Source organism: Takifugu rubripes, chromosome 19 (assembly GCF_901000725.2).
Source record: "Takifugu rubripes chromosome 19, fTakRub1.2, whole genome shotgun sequence".
In the NCBI taxonomy this organism is placed as follows: domain Eukaryota; kingdom Metazoa; phylum Chordata; class Actinopteri; order Tetraodontiformes; family Tetraodontidae; genus Takifugu; species Takifugu rubripes.
In genome coordinates this window covers 1909851-1936994 of record NC_042303.1, presented here as the reverse complement: position 1 = coordinate 1936994, position 27144 = coordinate 1909851, and the positions used below count along the sequence as shown (strand labels likewise).

General features: G+C 48.5%; 3 protein-coding genes across 5 annotated transcripts; 1 reads left to right on the top strand and 2 right to left on the bottom strand.

Annotated features, from left to right (window-relative positions):
• Nucleotides 1–518: 518 nt before the first annotated feature.
• Nucleotides 519–20501, bottom strand: phf2 (PHD finger protein 2). Of its 2 annotated transcripts, none has more exons than XM_029827136.1 (22): nucleotides 20346–20501; nucleotides 13363–13448; nucleotides 10611–10725; nucleotides 10370–10530; nucleotides 9892–10033; nucleotides 9611–9797; nucleotides 9369–9531; nucleotides 8339–8426; nucleotides 8161–8267; nucleotides 7911–8002; nucleotides 7743–7832; nucleotides 5785–6135; nucleotides 5579–5695; nucleotides 5352–5467; nucleotides 5079–5257; nucleotides 4886–4953; nucleotides 4309–4475; nucleotides 3635–3933; nucleotides 3347–3442; nucleotides 3169–3278; nucleotides 2775–3090; nucleotides 519–2343 (listed from the first exon to the last, which is right to left on the bottom strand). In XM_029827136.1, exons 1-22 carry the CDS (start codon nucleotides 20441–20443, stop codon nucleotides 2255–2257), a joined length of 3237 nt encoding a protein of 1078 aa, XP_029682996.1. In that variant the 5' UTR covers nucleotides 20444–20501; the 3' UTR covers nucleotides 519–2254. The 2 variants fall into 2 exon arrangements, with proteins under 2 accessions (XP_029682996.1, XP_029682997.1); XM_029827137.1 differs by having other exon boundaries at nucleotides 4886–4944.
• Nucleotides 20502–21265: 764 nt separating this feature from the next.
• cstf1 (cleavage stimulation factor, 3' pre-RNA, subunit 1) lies at nucleotides 21266–24015 on the bottom strand. Of its 2 annotated transcripts, none has more exons than XM_003972989.3 (6): nucleotides 23859–24015; nucleotides 23358–23541; nucleotides 22993–23270; nucleotides 22484–22681; nucleotides 21957–22347; nucleotides 21266–21864 (listed from the first exon to the last, which is right to left on the bottom strand). In XM_003972989.3, exons 2-6 carry the CDS (start codon nucleotides 23524–23526, stop codon nucleotides 21605–21607), a joined length of 1296 nt encoding a protein of 431 aa, XP_003973038.1. In that variant the 5' UTR covers nucleotides 23527–23541; nucleotides 23859–24015; the 3' UTR covers nucleotides 21266–21604. The 2 variants fall into 2 exon arrangements, with proteins under 2 accessions (XP_003973038.1, XP_029683007.1); XM_029827147.1 differs by lacking the exon at nucleotides 23859–24015 and adding an exon at nucleotides 23682–23824.
• Nucleotides 24016–25082: 1067 nt separating this feature from the next.
• pdrg1 (p53 and DNA-damage regulated 1) lies at nucleotides 25083–27041 on the top strand. The gene is made up of 5 exons (XM_003973004.3): nucleotides 25083–25235; nucleotides 25598–25673; nucleotides 25775–25849; nucleotides 25959–26039; nucleotides 26519–27041. Exons 1-5 carry the CDS (start codon nucleotides 25152–25154, stop codon nucleotides 26599–26601), a joined length of 399 nt encoding a protein of 132 aa, XP_003973053.1. The 5' UTR covers nucleotides 25083–25151; the 3' UTR covers nucleotides 26602–27041.
• Nucleotides 27042–27144: the final 103 nt, after the last annotated feature.

The window sequence follows — 27144 nt, the reverse complement described above, 5'->3', positions numbered from 1 at the left end:
CATCTGTTAATGCTAAGCACGCGCAGCCAGGCTAGCGGCGTGCTCATTGTTTCTGATGCTCTGACGTCTAAATTGTGATCCCACTTGCCCTTTCCTGGGACCGACGGCACAGATGGAGCTGGCGCCGTTACGGACTGATGATTACTCCTCGCTCTCTTTTTTTTTTTAACCAGCCAGTTAGCTCTGTTTTTAACTCCTCACGGGGAAATTACAAACCACAGAGGCAAAAACCTCTTTACTACATGAATGGACAATCAGTGTGTTAAATGTAAAACCTCCTTTGGTTAGTTTGATTCACGGCGCGTGAACGTTGCCGACGTGGGACCGATTTAACTTCTTATGTTAGCGATTAGCTAACAATAACAACTGGCTGTGACGCTGGCCAGGGTGGAAATAGAGTCATGACCTTCAACGGCCACGAGTCCTCCCACATGACCAGCGGAGCTCCGCTACAGTATCGGAGCACAGCCGGGGCAAACGGCGCTAACGTGCTCGATGAATCTGACGCCACTGCAAAGTACGACACTGTGGAAGCAGGTTATGTTTAGTCATCAACACAGAAACTTTACATTGGACGTTGGACACCAACACGCTACAAAATAAAACTGTTTTTCCACAGTAACTGTATTGCAAAAGTAAAAAAAAAAAACCAAAACAGAAACAAAACTCTGGCAACAGTATGATACAACATTGTCCCTCTGCATCTGCTAGTTCTTCATGTATTAAAAAGTGTGAGCCGTGACTTCAAACATAATCATCTAAGTTCAGAAAAATAGAGATTCAGGTCATAAAATGATTGCAAATACTTTGATGTACAGAAAGGGAAGACAGCCGGGGCAGCTCGGGGTCCCTGGGACGCACGGGCCGAGCTGCAGGGAGCCGGAGCTGCTGGCACATGGATGCATTTCATATGTTGGGCATAGAAAAATAAAGCACAACAACGCGACACACCTTTGTACAAAACAGAAGCCGGACGGCTGTGACGCGACTGACGCCCAGCCGGACGCAGGTCCGAGGACACGACGCCGAGGTCGCGCGACGGAGCTGCAAATAATAACACTGCGGTGAAAAAGGGACAGATAGAATCTAAATACACTGGTTGGCTGAGCGGCGGCTAAATGGAGGTTTTAAAAAAGGGCTAAAAAAGGTCAAACTTTGTACAACGTCTGCGATGGCTCAAACACATTCGTAGAAAATAACCAAAACGCGACTGCCGAGTGTAACTTTACTTCAATTAAATATACAAAAAAGAAGAAACAAAGGTGAAAGAAAGGACCCCCCCCCCCCCTTCTAAAAAAATTCAGAATAATATATGTATAAAAAAAGCTACAAACATTAATAAATTACTTCACGGACACAGACACTTCACAAGGTGCTAATAAAAATAATTTCAATACCAGAACTGGAACAAGGGGCTGCTCATAGAAACTAAGTGTCTTTTATTTGTACAGGTTGTTTTTTTTAATTACCCACAAAGTGAACTTTATTTAAACAAAAGCACAATGCAATGTTCTTGTGTATGTAAGGCCATATGACGTTAAAACCTACCGCCTCCCACCAGACAAAATTATATGATATATAACCATTCTCTCTCTATATATTAGATATAATTTTGTCTCATGTGAAGGGGACATTTTCCCTTTCCAAACCCAGAATTCTGTTCATTGGAAGATAAAGTTTGGAGGAAAGGGCTTGACGCTGCTGCTCTTTTTGTGCTTTACAGTTGTTCCTATCTACGTCTGTACACAAATATAAATATGTGCTCTGAAAAACTGTTCCCATATAGACATGATGCTTGTTCCGACTCCCATCCAAGCTACTGGACTATGAAACACTCGAGGTGGGAAGGAAAAGTGTTGCTCTTCTTCTTTTTTCGCTCACTAATAATAAGCTGCATCCATATGTTACTAATTATTGTGTAAATTCTCCAGATCACGATCCAAGCATTCATGCAACTAAATCCATGCAGGGAATACTTCACAAGAGTTGGAGGGACTATTTCTTGTCGCAGCGACCCCTTTAGAAACCGACAGCTGTAGTAAATAAGACGTGTTCTCTTATAAAATATTTATAGCAGGTTCTGTACATATTTTCAAAAGTCGTAAACTAGAAGCAAAAACCTAGTCGAGTGATACTTTCATAGAAATTGAAATGCGTGGTTTTATTTTGTTCGTTTTTTTTTTGTTCTTTTTTATTGGCTTGTTGAACGGGGGAGCGAGGTTGGATAAAACCAGCTGGTGGTCCCCCGACGGCGCTACAGGAGCAGCTTCCCGTTTCGATGGATCTTTAGGATCTTTCCCAGTCTCTGTTTGGCCGTTGCCATTCCTTTCTTTAGTCGCTTTGCTGTGGAGAAAGCAAAGGGTCAGAGGTCAGAGGGGGCGGTCGCCTTCATCTGCTGGATCTGACCTGACTGTGCACTACATAAAACAGCCCCTTTAAAGGCCGCCAACTTCCCTCTCCTCCAGCTCTTCCGGGAGGATTCCGAGGCGCTCCCAGGCGTGTCCTGGGCCTGCCGCCCGGTGGGACATGCCAGGATCGCCTCCGGGCTCCTCACCCCCCCTGAGGGAGCCACCCTGCGGAGGAGACCCCTTCTCGACCTTTCGGACTGACTGTAAATCGAGAGCCCCGCCTCTCGACTCGGCTCTTTCTTTACCAGACCGACGGCGTCACCGCGCCCGCCAAATCTCCCGCTCCACCTTTCCCTCCCTCCCTCCCTCGCCTCGTCTACATCGACCTTCCAACAGGGTGTCGACCGGACACGGGTTGAGACTCACCTTTGGCCTCGGCCGTCGCCGTGTGGTCGCCCTTGGCGACGCCGCTGCTGTTGATGCTTGTGAATTTGGCGCTGTTGTGGTTGCTGCTGGGCGAGTGGATGGACGATTGCCTCTGGTTGAGGAAGACGCCGGGGGCCATGGGCTTCGGCCCCTCGGGCGCTCTAACAGTCTCGGCGTTGAAGGCGTAATCGCTCAGGCAGTCGTCTTGGGACTCCGGGTTGGGCTCCGGCGAGCTGCTGTCCCGCGAGTTGCTCTGCGGATGCTCGATCACCTTCCGCTTGGCGCTTTTCCTCTTCTTCTTCGATTTCTGCTCCTCCTGTTGAAACAGGTGTCACGGGTGAGCCGGGGCGTGCGGGAGCACCCGGTGCGGCGCCACGGTGAAAGCCAGACCCACCTGATGCGACAGCTTCGCCGCAGCCGCCGCCAGGCCCGTTTCTATGGAGGCCACTCGGGCGCCGTCCCTCGCCGGACGCTCGTGGCGAGGAACCGAAGGTCCAACGCGAGCTGTCGGGACATCAAGGTGTCAGGTTAGCAGGTCAATACACGCGCTCTAGGCGGCGCCGGCGTTTTACCTGTGGGGTTATACGGAGTGTCGTCGCTGCTTTTGCGCTTCTTTGATCTGGATTTAAAAACGGGATTATCCTCTTCGGACTCCAGCGAGGGGTAAACTAGAACCAAAAAGATCCACGTCAGGTTCTCGGTGCTGAGAGGAAATCAGTGGTTCTTATCGGTCGGAGCTCAGAACCACCGCTTTTGCGGCGGTGGACGTCTCCAGGGTGCATTTGCTCCTGACTCACTGTGTGAAAACCGGCATAAAAACGGGAATTGGCTGGGAATTGGGAACGGGAATTAGCGCTCACCGTAATCCGAGTCTCTGAAACACGCCTCCAGGTGGTCCTGGTCATCATCGTAGTCCTGACTTTCTACGCTGCTGCTTTTCCTGGTCTTTTTACAGAGCTGTTTGGTCGGCCGCTTCATGTCGCCGCCGCCGCCGCTCTTCTTCCCCGCCGCCGCACCGTGCGAGTTGTTCTTCAGCTGGCTGTGGTTTTTGGACTGACTGTTGCTCCACGGCTGCTGCAGGCTCTCTGAAGACGACAGGTTGGCCATGGACAGCATGCCCTGAATGGCCTCCTGCGTGCTCGGAGACGCAGGCGGCTGACTGCAAGATGGTGAACAGAACCCCCAGAATGGGTCGAACGCCGGAGGAGGAAATTCACACAGATGCTGGAGGCCCGATAATGTGCGGTTTAGCCCCAACCGTGCGGCCCGGGAGCCCTCGCTCATGGACACCTGCGTGCAGTGTGCAGAGGTCCGAGACTAAACCCAAGACCGGTGTCGCTGGATTAATCGCAGTATCCCAAGCCGCAGGTCGGGTTAAACTGTTGTCATTATCGGTTCTCCAGCTCTCAAACCATCATTAAAGTGTTGAGTGATTGAGAAGGTTTACGGGTGTTAACAGTTTAGAGGTGGGAGTCAAGGGGAAGCGGAAAGGGACGAGACAGGAAGTGACGATGGGAGGGGGAGGTCAGGCTACCTGTTAGTGCTGTAGTCAATCCCACCAACTTGCTTGCTTGCCTGCAGCAGATCCAGAATCCCTGCAGCACTGTGGTCCTTTTTCCTAACCTTCAAACTGGACCCTTTCACCTCCGGCTTGGACTCCGTGTCTATGTGCAGCATCTCCTCATCTGAAGACTCGGCGGTCTGAATCAGGAAGACGCCCCAAGAGGGGAACAAGCGATGAGAGGTGTAGATAATTCTGGCCAATTTGTCACAGGGGCTCTTTTTTTTAATGAATAACACGCTGCAGACGTAATTAAAGAACACAGAAAATAACGCAGAGTTGTTGTTTTAGGTAGACGAGGAGGTTTTAGGAACGCTTTCCTCTACGAAGTGTTTTACGCCTCTGTCACTTTCGGTACTGCAGCTTTCCCGCGGTCACGAACGCCACAACAATCCCAACTCAGCTTTAAGAGGATGAAACGTTTCATCTCTGCTGTTTGGTTGTGGCCACGGGGCAACAAAACGAAGGAAAACAGAAGCATTTCTTTGTTTACACTGCACCACAGCTTTGGTGTCCAGGTGGTTGAGGAAGGACAGGACCTGATACGTACCCTGCTCACCAAAGGCTGGAACTTGGACTTCTTTGATGGCTGAAGGGGTTCTCTGAGGTCTGAGAAAACTGAGAATTACAAAAAAGAAAAAAAAGCCCAGATAATATAAATAATAAACCCATCGCCATCTAAAATGTCCCTTCGTGTCGTCGTGCGGACCGCCGAGACATGGGACAAGGTGGCGGGGACTCACGGGACTGATCCCTCCTCGCCGAGGTCTTTTTCCGCCTGATGGGGAACTCGTCGATCTTCAGCTCCCCCTCGTCCGAGACGTACTCGTATTCGTCCCTCACGGGCTTGGACTTGTTGTCCTTCAGGTTTTGCAAGGATCCGAAGACGCCGGAGTTGGTCTGAGGCTTCAGGATCTTGGAACTGAAAAGGAAACGCCAGAATGATCAGAGCAGCTCTCCCGCCGTGCGCGGACAGCGAGGCGGCGGCGGCGTCACGTCGCTTGGGCTAAACGCACCTGAGCATTTTCTTGTGGGACATGGTGAAGCTGAATTTGTCCTTATTGCTTGACAGCAGCGTCCGGTCCACTTTGCTCTCTTCCTCCATCTTCAGCAAAGAATCCGGTTTGCTGTTCTGTGGGAACCAGACGAGCAGAACCACTTAAACCGTGGCCGCATCAGCGGCTTCGCTTGGTGACAAACCGGCGTTCCGGCCGCCACGCGAGCCTGGATTTGTCGCGCTCACCTTATATTTCCATTTTGCTTCGGTCTTGTTTTTGCTCTGTTCTCTTATTTCAAACTTCTCCATGTTGTTCTGTTTTGGTATCTCCTTTGCCGACATGCTCAGGAGATTTTTGACAACCTGGGAAAAGAAGGCGGAGCATCAACACAAGACCAGCCACAGAAATGGCGTCGCCCAACTCCGAGGGGTGGGGGGGGGGTTTCGCCCACCTTTGCCTTCTTTGAATCGTCCATTTTACTTAAAATGTCCTTTGCGTGAGATTCGAGAGCGGCGAAGCTGGACGCCTTCAGAGGCAGCGAGGTCTCTTTGAATTTCTTTGCTTTCTTCTTCCCGCCTTCCTTCACCTTGGGAGTCTTGGGGGCCTTCGGCACCTTCGGGGGTTTCGGAGCCTTGTGGGCTTTGGTGGACTTTGGTGTTTTCTGCCGGGCTTTGACTCGGCTTTGCGACAGCACTTGAGCCGGGGAAACCGGCTCCTCCGGGTCTGAGTGGGCAGATGCTGGATGCTCGACCGGTTCTGAGGGAGCAACGATGGGCTCGTTCTTGACAGCTTTGTTTGCATTCTGCAAGAGGTGAACAACAACAGAGAACCGGAGAAAATAAATACCACCAACAACAGGAGCAGCAAAATGAACCGACCGGTTGGAAGACCACGACCGCCCGAGGTTCCGGCCCAGAAGGCCAACCAATCGGTACACTTCTAAAGTGCTCGCGGAGCTCCTGCAGACACAGAGCCACGACCAGATGTTCCGACCCTTCAGAACTGGTATCCCTGAGAGACGGGCCACTCGTCTTGGAGGCTTTCCCACTGGAGGGAACAGGGTTCTACCCTGATACTGCTTAGAGACCGCTCAGAGATCCAGAATGCAGTAACGAAAGCAACGACACGGTGAAAGGTTCAAGAGGGGGAAGTGTTTGCACAGTGACTCGGTTTCATCAGACCGGAGAAGCTGGAGGAGGAGACAGGAGTGCAGCCAGTGTCACCACTGCCATTCTAGGACCCTGGACCCAGACTGGTCCGACAGCCAGATCGGGGAAGAGTCCTGGTGGTTGGTGGGAACATCCTATAGATGACCCCTCAACGCATAATTTTTTTCAACTTTGGATCATTTTACTGGACTTACTGTGGGTGCTTATGAGCTTCCTTAGCATTTGCGTTTTTTGTCAGCGCAGGTACCAGGCAACAGCAGAGAGGAACCCAACAGGCGAAGCGTCAAGAGCACGATTATTGAGACGGGGAAGCAGCAGAGTGGAAATTTCAAATAATAAAACACAAGAAAGGGTGAGAGAAGAGCGTGTTGTTGTTCAGTGAGTGTAGCGTAGCGTAACGTGGCGTAACGTTGCGTAACATAACGTAATGTAGCATAACGTATCGTGGCGTAACGTTGCGTAACATAGCGTAATGTAACGTATCGTATCGTAGCGTAGCGTATCGTGGTGTAACGTTGCGTAACATAACGTAGCATAACGTATCGTGGTGTAACGTTGCGTAACATAACGTAGCGTAACGTATCGTGGCATAACGTTGCGTAACGTAGCGTAACGTAGCATAACGTATCGTGGCGTAACATAGTGTATCGTAGCATAACGTATTCTTTTCTGGATCAGTCAGTTTCATATTTTGTGTGATGTCTTTTGTCTTGTTTACTTCTAGTGATTGAAGTTGTGTTCCGTTTGTCTCCGTCCATCTTGTGTCCCCCGTGTTTGTCCAGTCCAACCTTTGCTTCAGTATCTAGCTCAGTGAGCTCTCCTGTCGCCTGTTGGCATTTTGTTAACTCGTGTCTTCTCTGCATTTAAGTGGGTTTACTCTGGATTTCAGATTCAATATGAAGCTTTAAGTCTTGTTGTTGAGCCAAATTGCACAATGGAGGGCAACACAAAGACAAATGGTTGTTTATACAGTAGGAATTTTAGTTGCAAGCTGAGCGTCTGAAGTGGTTTGTCCGAGTTTTGGTGCGTTTAAATGTCTGTCGATTGGGCCTGGAGGATGAGTCCCTTTGTAAAATAACAACCAAATATCAACCTCGTACAGCAGCGAGTGGAGGAACTCGATCAAACTGATTCATTTAGCTTCATAATCGGCCCGATGCGACGTAGATTAGACCGATTTCAGTGGGTGGAAGCGTCCGATCTCAGACAGGCGCGGCAGAAAAGAGGGAACACAAAATACCTCCGAGAGTCTGATCTCTTTGGCCAGATCCTTGATGAGCTGGGATGGCTTCATGTTTTCTGGAAGCTCGTCTTCGTGTTCCAAGAGGGCCTGAAACGAGAAGCGTGGACCTTGCTGAGATTCTCCACATCTTCACACACACACACACACACACCCAGGTGTCCGTACCTGTTTCTTTGTCCAGGATCTGAAGGCTCCGTTGATGATTTTGGCACCGTTGAGCAGGTACGGGGCAGGTTGCTTATTAACTTTATGCAACGCTGAAAAAGATAAGAAAAAAAATCACACTTTTGCAGTCTCACATCTGGATTTGGCTCCTCTGGGGGACCTGATCTGTCGTCCACATAATCTCTAGCTTTCATGCATTCACAAGCGCATCATTAAACAAAAGAAAATGACAGAAGTCCATTGATTTTACCTTTGAATCGCTCCAGCAGGTGTCGTCCCACGTACCAACATGCGGTTTCAAAGTTGGGGAACGGAGTGAGCGTCCCGATCTTTAACCTCTTCTCGATCTCATACGCCCTGAGGGGGATAAACACGTTGGTCCCAACTGAACAGAAGCCAGAACCCAACCTTTAAGCTTGTGTCCAGACCTCATCTGCATCTCCACGCTCAGGTTGTGGATAAAGTGCCCAGAAAAGGCCAAACAGTCGACCGGAGTCAGCATTGCATTGATCCAACCTGCGGAGTAATACACACCCGGGTAAGCCTATTTTATCCTTCACTGCCTTCACAGTAGTGTGTGTGTGTGTGTGTGTGTGTGTGGTTCTCTGCTAACACTGGGGAACACAGTTTTTGTTGAGTCATTTTTGGCCGCAGGATCCAAAACTGATCTCAGTTTTTCTCTATCAGATCAAGTTTTTAGAGTCCAGATCCCCTCTAGTCCAAAGGATCCCTATCGGAGATCGGTAGTGCCGCCCTACTGGGAGGTGCACACACCTCTCACCACACTGGCTCAGGTGTGACTGCACCAACAAGTTGCCACACAGCTGGAGATGAGTCCAGGTGTGACCAGCAGGCAGGTCTGACTGCAGCTAATCGGGAATTTGGCTTATCTGGACCTGCTAGGAACAAACTGACTGTAATATTTAGAATCAGCATAAAAATCCACCTGAAAGGGATTTTTTTTCCCCAAATTGTTCCCTAGTGTGATCAACACAGCAGCCCAGACACATCGGGATTCTGTCCCACCAAGCAGCTCGAATGAGATTGGGTTTATTTACGCCTGCTTCCTTTTTCCCGATTGGCTACATTCCGTCCGGGTCACAATTCACAGCCGGCTTTTATTGAGCAAGTCAAACGGACACGACTGTCGACCGTTTTCAGAGGCGATTATCGGGACAAATTCACTCTTGAGTCAGACTACAGGATAATTAGAAGATAATCTCATTAGACACAAGATAACCGGGCATTTGCTCTCCTCAAAGAGGGGGGGTGGGGTAGGTAGGTGGAATCGGTGGTGGTTAAAGCACTTGGAGCTGTCTTAGTCCCTGAAGTAGACCTGGAACCTGCTTGTAGCGCCCGGTCAGTGCGTCTAACTGTGGGATTTCATTAAAAAAAACAACCTTTTTTTCATTTCTAAAGATCTACTCAGCCTCTTCAGGAAGGGGCTGCGAGTCTGACCTGATGGGATGAACAGAGTCTGGCCTTGCTTCAGAGTGCATTTGTAACACTTGTCCACCTGGTCTGCGAAGAACATCTCGCTGTGGTTGGACGAGGACCTCCAGCGCTCGTACAGGGACAGGTTCGCAGAGGTGGGCTTGATCAGGAAGAAGATCTGCTCCCCCTGAAACCGTTAACATTTCCTGGGATTAAAATGCGATCTATGAGGGTGGGGGGTGGGGCGACCGGACCCACTGACGCACCTTCAGAACGTGATACCAGACCGAAGCCCCCCCACACTCGATGTGGAAGTCTGTGTAGCTGTCCTTCACGCAGATGAGACAGTATTTGGTGACCTTGGGTTTCCCGAGCAGAGCGTCGTCGGGCCAGTAGTTTTCCACCCAAGACAGCTGCCGAACAATCTGCGGACTCTCAACTATGTTGTTCATCCTGTCCGAAACCACAACAACAACAATGACAACATCAACGCGGATGAAGAAGGCGGCAGCAAGGAGCCGAGCGCGGCCGCGGTTCTGGAGCCTACCGCGTGTCGGAGAACTCGAGGTTGATGACGTTCAACACTTTCTTTCTGTTGGTGCTGTAGTAATAATCAACAAACTCTTTGAGCTTCATCTTGCTGTCGGTCTGCTTGGTGACGTCGACCACGTCCACGACGACGTCAGGACCTGAGAGGAGGTCAAAGGGCACAGAGGGGACAGGAAGAAGGAGCAAACCTATTACTGCACTTTTCTTGTCTCCCTAAAGACCGTTATACTGGGAGGATCATGACAGCCGGATCGTTACAACATTTAAACCAGTCGTTGTTGGTTGGTGGTTCCTCAGATGGTTCCTCATGCCACCAGAAAGATCCAGCTCATCATGTGATGTTATTAACAAAATGAAGCTTTTCCTAAGTTGGTTCCGTTGAGCTCAAATAAAAGCGGCTCAAGAGTGTTTTCAGCAGTTTAAAACCGGAGTGGATCCTCAAGCATGGAGGCGCTGGACCAACGGTGGTTCCTCACCAACGTAGTTCTCCACGTCACTGATGTAGAAGGTCGGGGGCGGCATCGCCAGGCCCAGACCCTCTTTCTTCTGAGCCAGGATGGGCTCGCTGAAGCCGTCCTGCTCCAGGTGCTCCACGGTCAGCTGGGTGCCGCTCAGCTTCACCAGCACATCGTCAGCGCTGCACACACGACATCAGGGGAGTTTAGGCGAACTCTTCCACTAGTGTATGAGACCGGGGTGCAACCATAGTGTGGTTACCTTGGAAACGTCCGACTGCGCAGCTCCTTTATAAACACCTGGCTGCCGTTCTGAACCGCTTTGATATCTGTGCTTTGTCCTGTGTCATATTTACTCCAGTTCCGTTTCTTTTTTACTGAAGGAGAAGGAACAAACAATCACAATACATTTTACACACACACACACACACACACACACACACACGCACACACACACACACACACACTTAAATTAGCACCAGGAAATTTCAAGCAGATGTGAGCAAAGCTGTAATCTCATCATCAAACTGAAACAATAATTCAGTTTTATGTTGACAAATGAGAAAATACAAATAAAAACCAGCCCTTAAACAAAGCCGGGGAATTTGCAGGACTATTGGACAGGTCCTCACGCTAGATCATGATCCCAGGTCGGGTAAAATGCACATACGAGGCCTCCAGCTGGGGGACCCCAGCGAGGTCTGTCCTAAACAGCAAGTTCAGCCACTGCGGGCTACACCGTTACCATGGCAACAGATATCCACAGACAGAAGCAGTGGTGACCTGGAAAACCTGGACCCGTCAACCACAACAGGACAGGTTCTGGATTTGAAGTGGTCCATATTCCAGACCAGAGCGTCGGTGATAACGGTTGTCCTGCAAACGGTTCGACTCATCGCACGTCCGCGTTAGTGCGCAACTGAACAACAAGAGCGACCCCTGCAGGAGAAGCCCAGCAGCGCCGCCCGGGGGTGGGGAAGAAAACATCTCTTCAGACGCAGAGGCCGAGCAGCATCGAGAACGTGTCTCCTCTGCGTCACCCTGGATCACCATGGAGACCCGGTTCTGATGAAGCTGGATCAGCAAAAGTCTCCAGATGAGAGACGCTGGACTCACCAAGGGTAGGGAGTGGGGGGTGAGAAGGTCAGGCAACAGCTCCAGCTGTGCATGTGAACCCAGGACACATCTGGTGAGGACTGGACTTCATAAAAGACTTGAAGCAAAAAAGCCGACATGAAAACGAGGCCAAATGACTCAACTGCGCATAAAAATAGGAGTGTTGACAAATACGGGCAGATATTCGTCCCTCATAAAATGCCATCAGGAGGGTACACATGTTCAGCCATGGTGGGGCCCTCCGCCCAACACCATCCAGTCCGGGATGACATGAAGAGACACAAGGGTCTGAGGAAGGATAGCTCCGGAGAGCATCTGTGGTTAGTTCCCTAACAGTGTTCCTTCACAAACTGTGACAGTGAACTGAAGAACCAAAGCTGTTTCGAAGGGAAAACGAGGTCACACATGGTCTTAGTGTTCTTAGTGGTGCTTTAGCACACCTAGCTCACCTTGTGTCAGATCCTAGACACGGTACTTGGTGGAAGCACCAAGAACAGGGGTCGCCAACACGATCGCCCGTGAGGACCACGTAAATAGCCCGCAGGCTTGTTCTAAAATTAGCTCAAATAGCGGCACTAGCTGCATTTATTTCTTTTATTTTTGGTATCCTTGTTTAAATCACACTTACATGTAAACTAAAACTGGCAATATATTAATTTAATTTATTTTATTTTTTAAATGATGAATATAACTAATACTGTTCAAGGGTCAGTATTGTGCGCATGCCCAAAACGTAGCGTTTGTGGAAAGAAAAAAAACAAAACAAGATGATTGACCCCAAAAAAGATGGCCGAAAAAAGAAATAAAACTCATCATTTTCACGATGAATGGGAGATAGAGTTTTTTGTTTTACCAGTGTGAAAGGAGCCTGCGTGTGTCTCATTTGCAGGGCGACACAACGCGGAGAAACATTTCACAACTTGCCACACGAGCTACCATGCTAACTACCCACCGGGCAGCGCACTACAAGCAGAAAAAGTTCGTGATATAAGGCAGCTTTGAGCAAACGGCAATCTTTTTCACGACAGCGGTGAAAAGCTCCCTAAAATCAACCGCAGCCTCATTTATTCACATATAGTAAATGCTACATTGAGCAAATTGGCTATTTCAGAAGTGTGTATCAAACTGGTCGCTCTTTAATCAGTACCCAGGAAGTAGCCCTTGGTTTCAAAAATTTTGGTAACCCCTGACCTAGAGGCTCCAGCCTCCTTGAGTAAGATGCCACATGTAGCCTGGATTTGGGGATATTCTGCTTCCCTCTTCTGGACATTCTCTCAGGCTCTATCAGGCTAGATGGAACCATCAGTGGACACCCATTGTTCAGAGATGTTCGGATGAGGCTGAGCCACTTAAGCCCATGCAGCTCCTCTTGCTTAAAGGGGAACCTTCATCACAGTCTGACGTCCAGAGAACTTTGGATCTGGTTTTTCTCTGCAATGTCCCTCAACGTGGACCAGTGTCCCCAACACCCCAACAGCACAAAGCTTTGAGTGGTCACTGGCTTCTTGGTCTCATCTCTAACCAGGACCCTTCCCCTTCTCAAGTATCTCACAGGTTACTTAGTTTCTGGCCCGGTGGTTCCAACCTTCTTCTGTTTCAGAACCATGAAGGCTCCTGTGCTGTAGCACTCCCCATGTCTGCACCTTCATACCACCCTGAAGGCTCTGTAGGCAGTTCTGTTGACCTCCTAGTTTGGTTCTTAACAGTATTCTTAGCTGAGACTTTGTAAAGTGTGATCAAGCATGTGGACTCCAATCAAGGCCAAAAACATCCCAAAGATGCTCAAGGCCCATCGCCCTGTTCAAGTATCATCGCGAAGGGTCTGAACACTGGCAAAGCAATTTTTCTTTGAATAAACTTGCAAAAAAACCCAAACAAACATCAATGATGCTACTTACGTGTGGATTTGCCGTGTGTTTTTTCACAGTTTGGACAGTGATATATGTCGATATCTGGAGCGTCGTCTTCATCCACCCCAACGCAGCTGGAAGAAGACAATTGTGACATTTTATGAACAAAATAAGTGGAACATTTTTAAAAATCCAAGCCGACGGAGCATTAATCCATCTTTCCACGGTCCCACAACATTTACTGGTCCTTCAGTTCTAACATCATTTTTCTCACATCCATCCCAAGAGTCGCAGCTCAACACCTGACACTTATTTAACGGCAGCAAGTCCTAAACAGCAAATGATCTGTGGTCAAGCCTCTACGAACTCCGGAGGGAACTTCTGACCTGTTCTGAAGAATCTGTGCAGGAGACGGGGTGAAGACCCAGACACCAAACAGACAACTAGTTCACAGAGCCAATAACAAAAATAATAACAACAACAATAATATGTTTGATTGAAAAGTGCCTTTGACAACCCTCAAGGGGACTGTTGAGAAGACAAAAGTCAGTAAAACACAAAGACTCAAATATGAGGGTGAAATATTCAGGAGGCAGATGAGAGAGTTTGGATTTAAAGACGTGGAGTCGTCCAGTGTTCTGGAGGTCAGGAGTTCTAGAGCTGGGGAGCAGAACAGCTGAGGGCTCTACGCAACATGGCGTAGGGAACACAGAGGGGGATCTAAGGGAACACAGGGGAGGATCTGAGGGAACACAGAGGGGGATCTAAGGGAACACAGAGGAGGACCTGAGGGAACACAGAGGGGGATCTGAGGGAACAGAGGAGGATCTGAGGGAGCAGAGGAGGATTTGAGGGAGCAGAGGGGGATCTGAGGGAACACAGAGGAGGACCTGAGGGAGCAGAGGAAGATGGAGTAGGAGGATCGGTGGGAACACAGAGGAGGATCTGAGGGAACACAGAGGAGGACCTGAGGGAACACAGAGGAGGACCTGAGGGAACACAGAGGGGGATCTGAGGGAACAGAGGAGGATCTGAGGGAACACAGAGGAGGATGTGAAGGAACACAGAGGAGGATGGAGTAGTAGGATCTGAGGGAACACAGAGGAGGATGTGAGGGAACACAGAGGAGGATGGAGTAGGAGGATCTGAGGGAACACAGAGGAGGATGGAGTAGTAGGATCTGAAGGAACACAGGGGAGGACCTGAGGGAACACAGAGGAGGATCTGAAGGAACACAGGGGAGGACCTGAGGGAACACAGAGGAGGACTTGAGGGAACACAGAGGGGGATCTGAGGGAACAGAGGAGGATCTGAGGGAGCAGAGGAGGATCTGAGGGAGCACAGAGGGGGATCTGAGGAAACACAGAGGGGGATCTGAGGGAACACAAAGGAGGATGGAGTAGTAGGATCTGAGGGAACACAGAAGAGGATGGAGTAGGAGGTTCTGAGGGAACACAGGGGAGGACCTGAGGGAACACAGAGGAGGCTCTGAGGGAGCAGAAGAGACCTGACGGAACACAGAAGAGGATGGAGTAGGAGGATCTGTGGGAACACAGGATGATCTGAGGGAACACATAGGAGGATCTGAGGGAGCAGAGGAGGATTTGAGGGAACACAGAGGAGGACCTGAGGGAACACAGAGGGGGATCTGAGGAAACACAGAGGGGGATGTGAGGGAACACAGATGAGGATCTGAGGAAACACAAAGGAGGATGGAGTAGTAGGATCTGAGGGAACACAGAAGAGGATGGAGTAGGAGGTTCTGAGGGAACACAGAGGAGGATCTGAGGGAATGCAAAGGAGGATGGAGTAGTAGGATCTGAGGGAACACAGGGGAGGACCTGAGGGAACACAGAGGAGGCTCTGAGGGAGCAGAAGAGACCTGAGGGAACACAGAAGAGGATGGAGTAGGAGGATCTGTGGGAACACAGGATGATCTGAGGGAACACATAGGAGGATCTGAGGGAGCAGAGGAGGACCTGAGGGAGCAGAGGAGGATCTGAGGGAACACAGAGGAGGACCTGAGGGAACACACAGGGGGATCTGAGGGAACAGAGGAGGATGTGAGGGACCAAAGGAGGATGTGAGGTAGCAGAGGAGGACCTGAGGGAACACAGATGGGGATCTAAGGGAACACAGAGGAGGACCTGAGGGAACACAGATGAGGATGGAGTACGAGGATCTGAGGGAACACAGAAGAGGATGGAGTAAGAGGATCTGAGGGAACACAGGGGAGGATCTGAGGGAACAGAGGAGGTTCTGAGGGAATACAGAAGAGGATGGAGTAGGATGATCTGTGGGAACACAGAGGAGGACCTGAGGAAACACAGAGGAGGATCTGAGGGAACAGAGGAGGACCTGAGGGAAATGGCTGGATGTAGAGACGTGAAGAAGAAGGGACAGGGATGGAGAGGTGAGGTTGTGTATGGACATAGAAGAGGATTTTGTGGACCAGGAGTCCGTGGAGCTGCTGAAGGACAGGGGTGATGGGGTGGGAGGAGGTTTTGGTGATGATGCAAGCAGCAGAGGTCTGGAGCAGTTGGAGTTTATTGAGGGTTTTTTGTGGGAGTCTGAAAAAGAGAGTTGCAATACTCTAAACAGGAGGTGGAGCAGAATGGAGGCAGCATAAGGGAGGGGTTCTGTCAAGGATGAGCCAAAGACTCTAGACCTGTGGGGAGGGGGAGACTGTGGAACTGTCCTAATTCAACAATCCCTAGCTCCTTTCTGTGCTGTTTTAAAATAAATGCTGTATGTTTGTTCCTCGCCCGTGGTCCACCTCCTTTTATTTAGAATGAGCTGTAGTTACTCTTATAATAACCAAATCTCATGTAGACCCCAACAAACTCAGTAACTTTTGTTGTACTTTTAACTTTTTCAGCAAAAAAACCTTGAAATCAACAATGTCATTCTGGTTTTCATCTCCACCACTCCAAACTGGACTCATTACACATCAGCAATGGCTTCCACATGGGAGCTAACCAGTTCCATCCTCCTGGATCCCGGAGTGCTGTTGACACAACAGGGTAGAAATATATTTCTGTCAGCACTATTCATTCAACCAGACCACAGCCAGTTCTCTTTCCTCTGGTGGTGCTTGAGATTAGCTATATTTAGCTATCTCTCCCTCATCTGTCCACCGTCATCCTTCTTCATCTCGCCCTCACTGAGAACCTACATGGAATCAAAACCCCCCTCCCGGGTGGCTCACCCCCGTGGCTCCTGGTTAAATATCGTACCGACTTCAGTCATCTCGCTGACCTTACGTGGAATTAGATTAACTCGACATCCAAAGGTAGTTTTCTCTGTCAACTGGAGTGTTTTTCTTCTCTTTTGGAGATGTTTCACCTTCTATCCAGAGGTTCAGAAATGAAGAAGCCTTCTGGATAGAAGGTGAAACGTCTTCAAAAGAGAAGAAAAACAGTCCAGTTGACACAGAAGACCAACTATAACTATTAACTAGACAGTTTTCTCAAGGAACGGGGAAACCCTGGACCCACCAGCTACGAAGTGGAGGGACCTTGGTGAACCAGTGGACCATTTTAAAGCCTGTCCAGTTCCTCATTACTGACACTCTTCTTTTTATGTCCACTCAGACGGTTTGTGGTCTGGGACGTTACGATGGGATGTCTCCTTTCCATTTCAAGGTCGGCTCTTCTGCCACGTTTGAAAGTGAGTGAAACTGATGCAGCTCCGGCCAACTGATGTTGTGGATGATGGACCCAGAGATCCCAGAGGAAAAGGACTGGGATCAGTGGTCTGTGGAGACCCGATCAGCAGCCCCAATGTTGCTAGCTGACATAGCATTGTCTGTCATTGGACATAGGTACGTACGACCCTCGCAGGGCTGGCCAGCCTCTCCAGGTGGTCTTCAGTGCTGGTTGGGGAACTGAAGGTGTTCAAGAGGGGTCGGGATCTTCTGATGTGTGACATCAGTTCGGTAGTCCTTGGAGCAACTGGGACATGGCTTCTGTGACTGTAGTATTGGAGCTAAACATGCTAGATCATGTCAGTAGACTTATGAGGACAGCATTGGGCCGGTTGAAGACTGGACTGCTGTCATTCGTCATGACCTGGGTGTGCAGCTCCCAGCTGTGGCTTAACTGCTGTGGGAAATTAGCAAGAGGTATCTGATTTCTGCCGAACTGGCTTCTCTTCAGTGGTTGCCCATAAAGTCTAAATAGACTTTCACAGACTAGAACTTATCCCGACACCACTGCATTGTTCATACTGCAGGCAGAAAAAGAGGGACTAAGCCTGAATTCTTTTGTCCACATGTGACCCAGATCTGATTATTTAAGAGTCTGATCAGCTCACTTGATGTGAGATACGCTTTTTCAAGCGGAGCTAGGCCATTTTCAGACGTGGTCCTAAATCAGATGCAGGTCAGGCGGTTTGCTATGTGACCTCAGTCCGAGGAGCCGTGCGGCGATTCATCATCTCGGTGGCATCAACAGTGACCCAACATGCCAGGCTGAAGTGATGGAGGAGGAGGTCACAGCAGGAACAGTCGGTGCTGCGCTCACACGGGCTCCATCGCTCCACAAATGTCTTTGCTAATGATTTTACCCTCCTTCCTCTCATCTAGCTTCTCGTTATCAACTGCTCATAATTGCATTTCCCCCCCCTGAGCGTCAGCATGAAATAGACGCCGGCGTCAGTGGCGTCCACGTGATGTCATTGTTCTTCATGGACATTGGTCACCGGTTTAAGAAGCCACACAAAGAATCGGCTCGAGTACGTCTCCAAAATAAGACCTGCAGTGTGAATGTGGTCTTCCTCCAGAGACAGCATATTATATGCATGATGTATGTTTTTGTTCTCTCTCTCCTTCCCTCTTCTGTTTTTTTCCCTCTACTTCTTACAAATGTTGGGAGAAAACTGCAATTTTTACGTGCTTTAAACACAAGTAAATAAATGTTACATATATAGCTCTTGTGAGTATTTAGGGCGATGAATGTTGCACAGCTCTGTTATCACTATTAAATAATTAGGCCCTTCTGTTGACCCCCTAAAAATGTAAAGAGCAGTTTCCAAATGCACGAACAAAACAAAAGAAAGATGTAAAAAAGCTAAGTAGCATCTCTTTTTTTAAAAAGAGAGAGAGAGAGAAGTAAAAATGATGTGTGTGACTCAATTTGTACATTTTTGCGCCACTCATTTTGAGTTGTACTGATGAAGTTCACTTGTGAGCCTCATTAGCTTTATTGCTGTTAGCATTATGGGTCGCGCACACATAATTAAAGGCATCACGCATTTATCCAAGACCACTGCTCGTTCCTGCAACCATGAACTCTGCATTTGCATCCCAAAAATGTCAACTATCTCACAGGTTGACTCACAAGTCAACTATCAACAGATCTGTGTCTGTTAGCGCTGATGAACGGAAGCTGCAGGTTATGATCTGATGTGTCTGCAACACTGAGGGTTTAAAAGATAAGATTAGACACTGATTAAAGCGCTACAACCCATCATCCTTCCATTGTCAACCACCTCTTATCAGTAGATCAAAGGCAGGCCACACACGCAGCAACCTGGACATTCTCTTGGTCCAAAAACCATTAAATCCCAGCTGTGTGAGTCCTGGCTGTTGTTAGCAGCCTTCTCCAGACCGGCGCCTCCATCGGGCCCTTGCTGACCTCTCGGGTCTCTTCACCTCACCTGATTTCAGCTGTGAGACGTTAACAAAGACGTGTGTGTCTTTCCAAATCATGTCCAATCAACTGAATTCAACCCAGATGGACTCCAATCAAGGTGTGAAAACAACGATGGGGACCGAGCAACGGTTCCCGCGGTTACGGCTCGGTTGTCATAACAAAAGGCTCTGAACCTGTCAATGAACGTAACATTAAATCTAATTACAGCGTTTCAAATATTAACGACAACAAAAGCCATTAAAAGTCTAATTCCCCGAGAGTGGAAATCAGAGGAACTTTTGTCTTATTTGGCGCGGCTCGTTGGTTGCTGTGGCGATGGGAAGGTCGCGGGTTTGACCCCTGGCCCCTGAAGCTGCATCTGACGCATGTGAACATACACAAACGTAGACAAACGTGCACGTTATCACTCCCGATGCAGCCTTGGAGGAAGCCTGAGTGAGCGTAAAGAACCTTTAGTGGTCCACGGTGACCAGGATCGAGTCCCTCAGACACTTGAACGCAACATTGAAGTGGTGTAAATAAACGTGCACGTTTTAGCTGAGTGACATGGCAGCTCCTGCCTCCAACACGTCTGACGCCCGTACGCAGACCGCCAAAAGTTGGGAGAAGTTGAGCTGAACGTCCTGAAACTTCCCAAAACGAGCGGAGGAGCCGAGCAGCCGGAGGAGCTGACAGCTGGTCTCAGATCAGCCCGGATGGCGGAGAAAGTGGCGTGCGGCGCCCGGGGCTGCGGGGACGCCAACATCTGGACCGCCGCCGCCTTCGAACGCACGAAACGCGGAGCAAAGTGCTCCCAAACTCTGCATCATCCATCATCCCGGTCCGGCCGAAGCTGAAGGCAGCGCGGGGCGCCGAGCTTTGTTACCCGGAGCCGCGGCGCAGCGAGCCCGCCGCGCCGCGCACTCCAGCCGTGATTTCACCCCGAACGTGTGGAAGGGAGGGGGGGCAGAGAAAAACAACCGGTTTGGCCGGAGATGGGTGACATTGTGGAGATGCAGAATGCGCAGACAAGACGGTCTGCAGAGCTTTTACCGCCTGCTGCCGGATCGGGAATGATTCAGTCCCGGAGACGCGGCGGCGGCGGCAGCGGCGGGATGCTTCATCCCCGCTCAGCTCCAAAGACGAAATAACCCTCCATTACCGCCCCGAGCCTCCTAAAAACACGTCTGCTCGGCGTTATTAGTGCAAAAGAAGCGAAAGAGCCATGAGCAGCCGCGCTAACCCCGCCTTCTTCTTGTCCGAGCGGCCTCTCGTCGAATGTAAATGGGCGACTGAGCGCAACAAAGCTGTCAAACGCAGCCAGACTCGCCATTTTTGTTGATTTCGCAGGCGCGCAGCGCGACACGAACGCGACATGTCGGCGAAAGGCGTCCTTACCTGCCGTGGAACCAGTCCTTGCAAGCATCGCACTCGATCATGAACTGGGTCACGTCGTAAGGTAATCTGCAAATACAATATACTGGTACAGTCGCCATGTTCAATTCACAACTACGTCGGGATAGACTGGGGGTGGGGTGTGTGTGTGTGTGTGTGTGTGTGTGTATGTGTGTGTGTGCGTGTGTGTGTGTGTTGGACGAGGGTGCTTCTGAAGGACACAACTTTATGACCATAATAATAGTAATAATGGCGTTATTACATGTTGGAACCAAGATGAGAACTTTAACACGCTCATGTCTGATCACACCAGGCTGCAGCACCTTTTTTTGACCACACGCTAGAAACCTCAAATATAAGCCACCGAAGTGCGGGAAGAGCATCCGGCATTCCGAGGAACATGCTGCAGAGTCCCATCCTTGGCTCAAAGAGCTGTAATAACCGTTGGTCGCTGGACTCCCTCCCAAGAATTTAGGTTTTTCCTGGTTCCCTTGAGCAGAACCTGCAGATTTCTGACGCGGTTTTAGAAGGGACCAGGTCACGTTGAGGGTCGCTCTCTGTCACCTCAACTGATCAACCTTTTCCCCCTCGTTTTTCAAAGTGCCCTTGCTATAAACTCCTCCAGGTTTTGAACCCCCCCAGGTGACCCAGTGGGTGCCGACTCTGGTCTTTTCCTCTCTGTTGGAGCCTAAACCCTCAATCAGCCCCACCGGTTTGTATTTTCCTGACCTGCATTTATTTCAGGGGGTTAAAGGTCACGGCTAAGGCGTCCGATCCAGGCTCCAGATCAGACGGGTGGTGCGGCCGGCTCGGGAGTCGACCCCGGAGTGAAAACACTCGCCCTGGAATTGCGAACGCCCCGTTTTGGACCGTAACGTCCACCTTTCTATTCTTCTTTATATTCAAATCACACAAACAAAAGCTTAATACAACGTGGATTTTATTGACTACAAAACGCAGATTTGTGGATCAATGGTACAAAACTTCCCACTGGAGCTTTAAGGTGGCAACCAAACACCCCCCCCCCCTCCAAGAACTCACATCTGTCTCAGCCAGCTGCAACAACATCTGTCAATATACAAGAATAGTCAAAGGGATGGACTTTAAATCGACATTCAGATGAAACGAAGCTGGTCAGGGCGTCGCTACGGAGCTTCCCATCATTTCCTCAGACCCCAGAGGCTCCAGACGCACCGGCCACCGAGTAGAAAGTGACGCCTGACCGGTAAATCCCAGCGGAAGGAGCCGGTAAGACCCGAGGATCAGTCCGTGGTGGTTCGGCGGTACCAGAAGCGGGCCCTGAAGTCGTCGCTGCAGGTCATGAAGCCCGGGTTGGTGGGGGAGTGCACGATGCAGCGCACAATGTTATTGTGTCCTAGCGACAGCAGGTTCTTGCGCTCAGCCGTGCGCGAGTCCCAGCAGCACAGGCTGATGGTGCGCTCGTCCGGCAGCAGCACGTAGTCCTCGGTGTGGTTGAACACCCCTTGGGTCCGGTGCATCTGGCGGCCGCTCAGCCCGGCGCCTGCGCACAACACAACGGGATAAACGTCAGCGAGGGGGGAGGGTGAGAGTGGCGCCAAGGCGTGAAAAAAGAGGGTAGCAGATTCTCCGTACCTGTGTACTTGACGAGCGTCCGTCCCGTAGAGATCTCCCACAGCTTGACCACGGAGTCTTTGCCACTAGACAGGATGTACTTGGAGTTTTTGGAGAAAATGGCAGAGCAGACCTCGGCGCCGTCGTGGGCCTTCTCGAAGGACGAGACGCAGCGGTTGGAGACGCCGTCCCAGAGCTTCACGCTGCCGTCTTTGCTGCAGGTCACGTAGCTGTTGGCGGTGGGGTTGTAGCTGACGCTGCTGATGGTGTCGGTGTGCTGGTCGAGCGGGTTACACGACACGAAGCACTGGAAGGTGTTTATATCGTAGAGGCGCAGGGTCGGATGCTGCGTTCCCACCAGTAAGAAGTCTCCTGAAGGGTGGAACGAGATGGAGCGGAGCATTTCTGCTTCCTGCACATAAGGGGAAAAAAGGCAGCATCGATTCTTTTGTGTTTCTATTGTGTTTTCAATCCTTTATCTATATTTAGATGTGGTCTGCTTCACTCGGGAACATTCTAAAGAGGAATTATCCACAAGAGACGCCTACCTGTATATATTTAAAGGCTCTTTTTGCAGAGGGCTTTGAGTAGTCAAAGAGTTTGAGGGTGTAATCCCTCGAGCCAGACGCTAGAATCTGTTCGGTCGGGTGGAAGGCGAGGCAGGTGACTTCGTCAACGTGGTCGTAAAGGGTCCGGATCACGGGGTGATTCTCCATGTTCTGTTGCGCCGTCTCGTTCATCATCACCTAGTGTACGAAAAATAAAGACATCAGCATGAACCGCAACGCCGCTAAATCCGAAAAGGGCCTTAGAAGTAGGTCACATTAGACACGAGGGTCGTTTTGATCAGATCAAATCGGGTCTGATCAGACAAAACCTACATTTTGATTTCCCAAAAATGTCTTTGGAATCGAAAAATACGTGTTCATTACTGGCCAAACAGCTCCACCTCTTTTACTTTATCAGGAAACTACTATGATGCGTTTTGAAGGTCTTGAGAATAAAAAAAACGTGCGTAACCTGTGATTAATGTAGGCGATCCAGACTGTAAGCTCACCTCTATAGGCATAGCACTCTTGGCCAGCATGCGCTCGGTGTCCAGGATCTTGATGGAGGCATCGGCAGAGCCGGTGGCGATCAGCTGGCCGTCGCGACTGTATGACGCCACCCGGCACGGCCCCTTATGGGACGTTACGTAACAGGTCTCGTATTCTGATGCCTCTGGAGACATTGTCTGGACATCAGCATCAAACTCCAGGTCAATCCCCACGCCGGGCGCAACTGTATCCGAGCGCCCAATGGCGTACTGCACCGCACTGTCGTCGTTCTCCAAACCTAAAAGGAACGCGACAACATGCAGAGTTCAGGTCGCCGAAGCCGTCACTCTCATCTCAAAGATGCAAATAATGAAGGGAGTGGTACCGATCTTTGCCAGCTGCATCAGCTGTTCCGATGGCGACACCACAGTCTCTGGCTTGACCTCATTGATCAGATTGTTGGCGATGCTGATGTAGCCATCATAGAGGAGCTGGCTTATGATGAGCTTGTACAGATGCTGACGGTCTTTCAGAGTTGGTTTTGGACGATACATCCTGGGTCACGGGGGCTGCAACAGATGAACACATGATCTAATTAGGCGCACTTAAGGAGGATTTCTTTGTTAAGAAGACGATTATTATTATCCCACGCATCTTGGTCCCAAAGAGCCAATAAAGTGATTCAACGAAGGCTGAATTTTAGACGTACCGCTAACTGGAACTTAGGACCTATGATGCTACGGTACATGTTAACTTAGCTTTGCGGAGGCAGTGAATCTAATATTGAAGCAACGGTTCGACATTTGTACTACACAACACCATCGCACACATGCATTGACGAGTAGTGACTATTTGTTTTGGTAGCATTTTAAATATCATATCTGACCCCTTTGAAACTTCCAATGGCGCTCAGAGACACAATTAACGTGTGGTCGTTTTAGTTTGCGTCTTTCGTCTTTTTCTTCTTTGGACAAAACTTCTGACAGTCTAGAGGCGCTTTGGCACGGTATCGCCTCTTATCGGCCACTCCCGGTACTGCGTCTCCTTCTTCTTCTTCGCGTTTATTGGCGGTTGGCAGATTATGTTTCAGCGCATTACCGCCACCACGTGTTTCAGAGTGTTATAGAGCAGACGAAAAAAACGACTACGTATTTTAATATTCCTTAGCCACTTTCAAGAATTTTTAAAATACTTCTATTCCCCTTTGTATTGTGTATTGTTTATAGTTCAACATCCAATACTTGAATAAAGAATATGTAAGTGGTGCAATCCCTGCTCTCTGACTGTGGTATGTTTAAATGCATTAAACATGTTTGATGCATTAGTGGGTAAACCTTCACGGTCATTCTCAAGATCAGCATCATACAACTATGGAGCACTTGTCCAACTTAAAAAATTAAACTCAAAACCTACTAATCAGTTTTTATTTATTTTTGTTTGTTTGTTTTTCAAGAAAGAACACCTAAAGACTGTGGAAATATTTCTTTATTGGTTGAGGACAGTCATCCACTTCCCTTTACAGAGCAGACAGTAAATCTTCAATGAAATCTGCAAAACCTTTTACAGACTGAACATTTATGTTGGTACCAGTTGGAGGAATAAAAGGAAATTAAACTGTTGGTTCACCAGCAGGCTCTGGAACATGGTCATGGTAATCATGAAAGAAAAGGGTTAATCAAAAGGAACAGAGGCAGAAAGAGAGGCAAATGTGCTGGGATACAGGGAATACTATACAAGGGCAACAAGAAACAACATTTTAACGCCTCTTAGAATACCCCATTCTCATCTCAGTAAAACACTGCATCAACAATCAGCATGTCATCGTGCATTACCAACAACACAACGCTGAATGACAGAGAATCCGAAGAGAAATGAGGCAACTGGGAGCTGGACAAAAATCCGGATTATTACATATGTTGTTGTATATATTATATCTTCAAGGGGCAATTACTCTGGTCCACATTCCAACATTGTATGTGGCAGTAATCTTCCTGGTTTTTCATTGTAGAGAAGATAAAAAGTATAGATATAGAGAGAGAGAAAGAGGGGGCGAGGCTACCGCTATAGCAATTGTAGTTATCATTGCAAGCCACAAGGTGGCGGTAGCACTATTATGGGTTACGACCGCCGTACAAGAAGAAGAAGCGGAAGCAAAGAAGAAGAAGAAGAAGCGTAAACAATGGACGCGGAGACGCAGCGGGTTTTAGAATTCTTGACTCAAGTTGAGGAAACAGCTGAAGATGTGCTCTCCACCAAACAACAGGTAACTATAGAAACAAGCAATTAAAGACTAAATCTGCAGCTGACATTAGCAAGCGTATAAGCTAATTGAACTACGCCTTTATGATGTGATTAAAAACAATTCAATCATGCTGCAGCTTTTGTGGTATTTATACTCATCTGTAACTTTGTAGCCAGCGTGTTCAGTTTCCAGTAAAGCTATATCTGAAAATGGATCTAGTTTAAAACTTGCATACAATTAACAGTAAAGCGCACCAAAGCATCAATATTTTCTGCAATCAAACTAAAATAAATGTAACTTGCTGATGTTCTTCTACCGATAGAACACTTCTAACTACAATAGTATATGTATATACATACTCTGATTGGCTGTTTGTACTTTAGATCGTGGACCTGGATTCCAAAAGAAACAGGAACAGAGAGGCACTGAGTGCTATAAAAAATGAAATGTCAGATACAGGTGAGTTACCTTTCAAATGCTTAAATATAGTGTATGGCTGTAAGGATACATGTGTTTGAAAGGGGTTGATTTTTAAAACATGAAACAACTGTCTTTTCTAGAGAAAGTGAAGGTTTGCTTTGGAAGTATATTCATCAAATTTCCCAAGCTGAAGACAACTGAAATGATTCACAAAGGTAGTAAAAACCACACACATTTCCTAGACAAATCTGCAATGCACTGGTAAAGTCATAAATACTGTATGTGCTCTTGCTTGTGTAACACCTGTTGTTTTCTCATTTATAGACCAGCAGCAGCTGGATGAGGAGATTAAAGCCCTTCGCAAAGGACTGAAGGAAAAAGTCAATCGTCTCAATGAGATACAAGGTGCATCTTCCCTCTTGTGCAGTTTGATCAACAGTTTCGAGACCATTTTTTTGATAGACAACCACGATATTATGACATCCTTCATTTGGCATCGCCTATAAAACTACCGTTTGACACATTCTGCTCCAAATGACTTTAAATTCCTCTGTAGCATCATGTCGCTCTGTGTCTTACAAATGTTGCAGCACTGGATAGGAGCAGAGTTTTCCCTGTAGTGTATGTGTATGATCCAGTATTATGTACTGGGAATATATACTGTATATATTAAAAAAAACATTTATTAAATGCTCAGTTGCCAAGCAACCAATGTATAAATTACATTTAAATAGCTGAGGGGGGGTCAGTAATGCTGGTCAGCAGCTCAGTGTGGAGATGGGGATGGGCCTGTGTATGGAAACCATTGTTTAATGGTAATTTTAAGGAAAATCCTGAGAGGCTCAGAGATGTGTGAATCCTAACATTTATATTGTTTTTTATAGGTAAACCTGAGCTGAAAGGTTACAGGATCGCTCCTCTGTCTTCTGATGAAGTCAAGATTATTAACAGCTTCTTAAAGGGATGAAACCTCCTCTGTAGAAGTGAACTCGGTCTTCGTTCCTCAACCATCACTTGACTGATGAATGCCGGATTTGATCTCACAATCCGGATTCAGATGCAACACAAATGTCCTGTGGATCTGTGCGTCTGGCACGTCAGAAGCGGCTCCTCTTTGTAACTTATGAGTATTCAATTAGTGGGACATTTGTCATTTCACGGTGATGAAGTGGGTTGACACATTTTATTTATTCTCAACCCACCTCTGAAAAAACCCACTTTTGATTACTTCCTGTTCTGTTCATAGTTGTTATTTTTCAGTACCTGGGACAGAAACTGAGGCTTAACTTGGGCTTGTACTGTCAGGTACTTTAAATCAGTTAAATTTAATCTCTTGTTGAAGCAACATCAGTCTGAATTCTCCTGTCAATCAAAAACTTGTGTTCCTATTAAATTTTTTATTATGTCATCCTGGGGGTCTTCATATTTAAATAAGCATAGCGCCTCAAACTGAAGCAGTGAAAGGGTCTGAAAGCTTTCACTCCCCTCTGTCCACACAAATCAACAGTTC

What these genes read in the sequence shown, in the direction of transcription:
- phf2 (XM_029827136.1), bottom strand. Translation starts at nt 20,443, where the DNA reads ATGGCGACTGTACCAGTATATTGTATTTGCAGATTACCTTACGACGTG. An exon ending in TGACGTGGAGAACTACGTTG is followed by an intron (nt 10,034 to 10,369) that starts GTGAGGAACCAC and finishes ACCTCCTCTCAG; the next exon opens with GTCCTGACGTCGTCGTGGAC. An exon ending in TCTGGTATCACGTTCTGAAG is followed by an intron (nt 9,532 to 9,610) that starts GTGCGTCAGTGG and finishes TAACGGTTTCAG; the next exon opens with GGGGAGCAGATCTTCTTCCT.
- cstf1 (XM_003972989.3), bottom strand. Translation starts at nt 23,526, where the DNA reads ATGTATCGTCCAAAACCAACTCTGAAAGACCGTCAGCATCTGTACAAG. An exon ending in AGAGTGCTATGCCTATAGAG is followed by an intron (nt 22,682 to 22,992) that starts GTGAGCTTACAG and finishes TTCGTACACTAG; the next exon opens with GTGATGATGAACGAGACGGC. An exon ending in GACGCTCGTCAAGTACACAG is followed by an intron (nt 21,865 to 21,956) that starts GTACGGAGAATC and finishes TGTTGTGCGCAG; the next exon opens with GCGCCGGGCTGAGCGGCCGC.
- pdrg1 (XM_003973004.3), top strand. Translation starts at nt 25,152, where the DNA reads ATGGACGCGGAGACGCAGCGGGTTTTAGAATTCTTGACTCAAGTTGAG. An exon ending in TGCTCTCCACCAAACAACAG is followed by an intron (nt 25,236 to 25,597) that starts GTAACTATAGAA and finishes TTTGTACTTTAG; the next exon opens with ATCGTGGACCTGGATTCCAA. An exon ending in TCGTCTCAATGAGATACAAG is followed by an intron (nt 26,040 to 26,518) that starts GTGCATCTTCCC and finishes TGTTTTTTATAG; the next exon opens with GTAAACCTGAGCTGAAAGGT.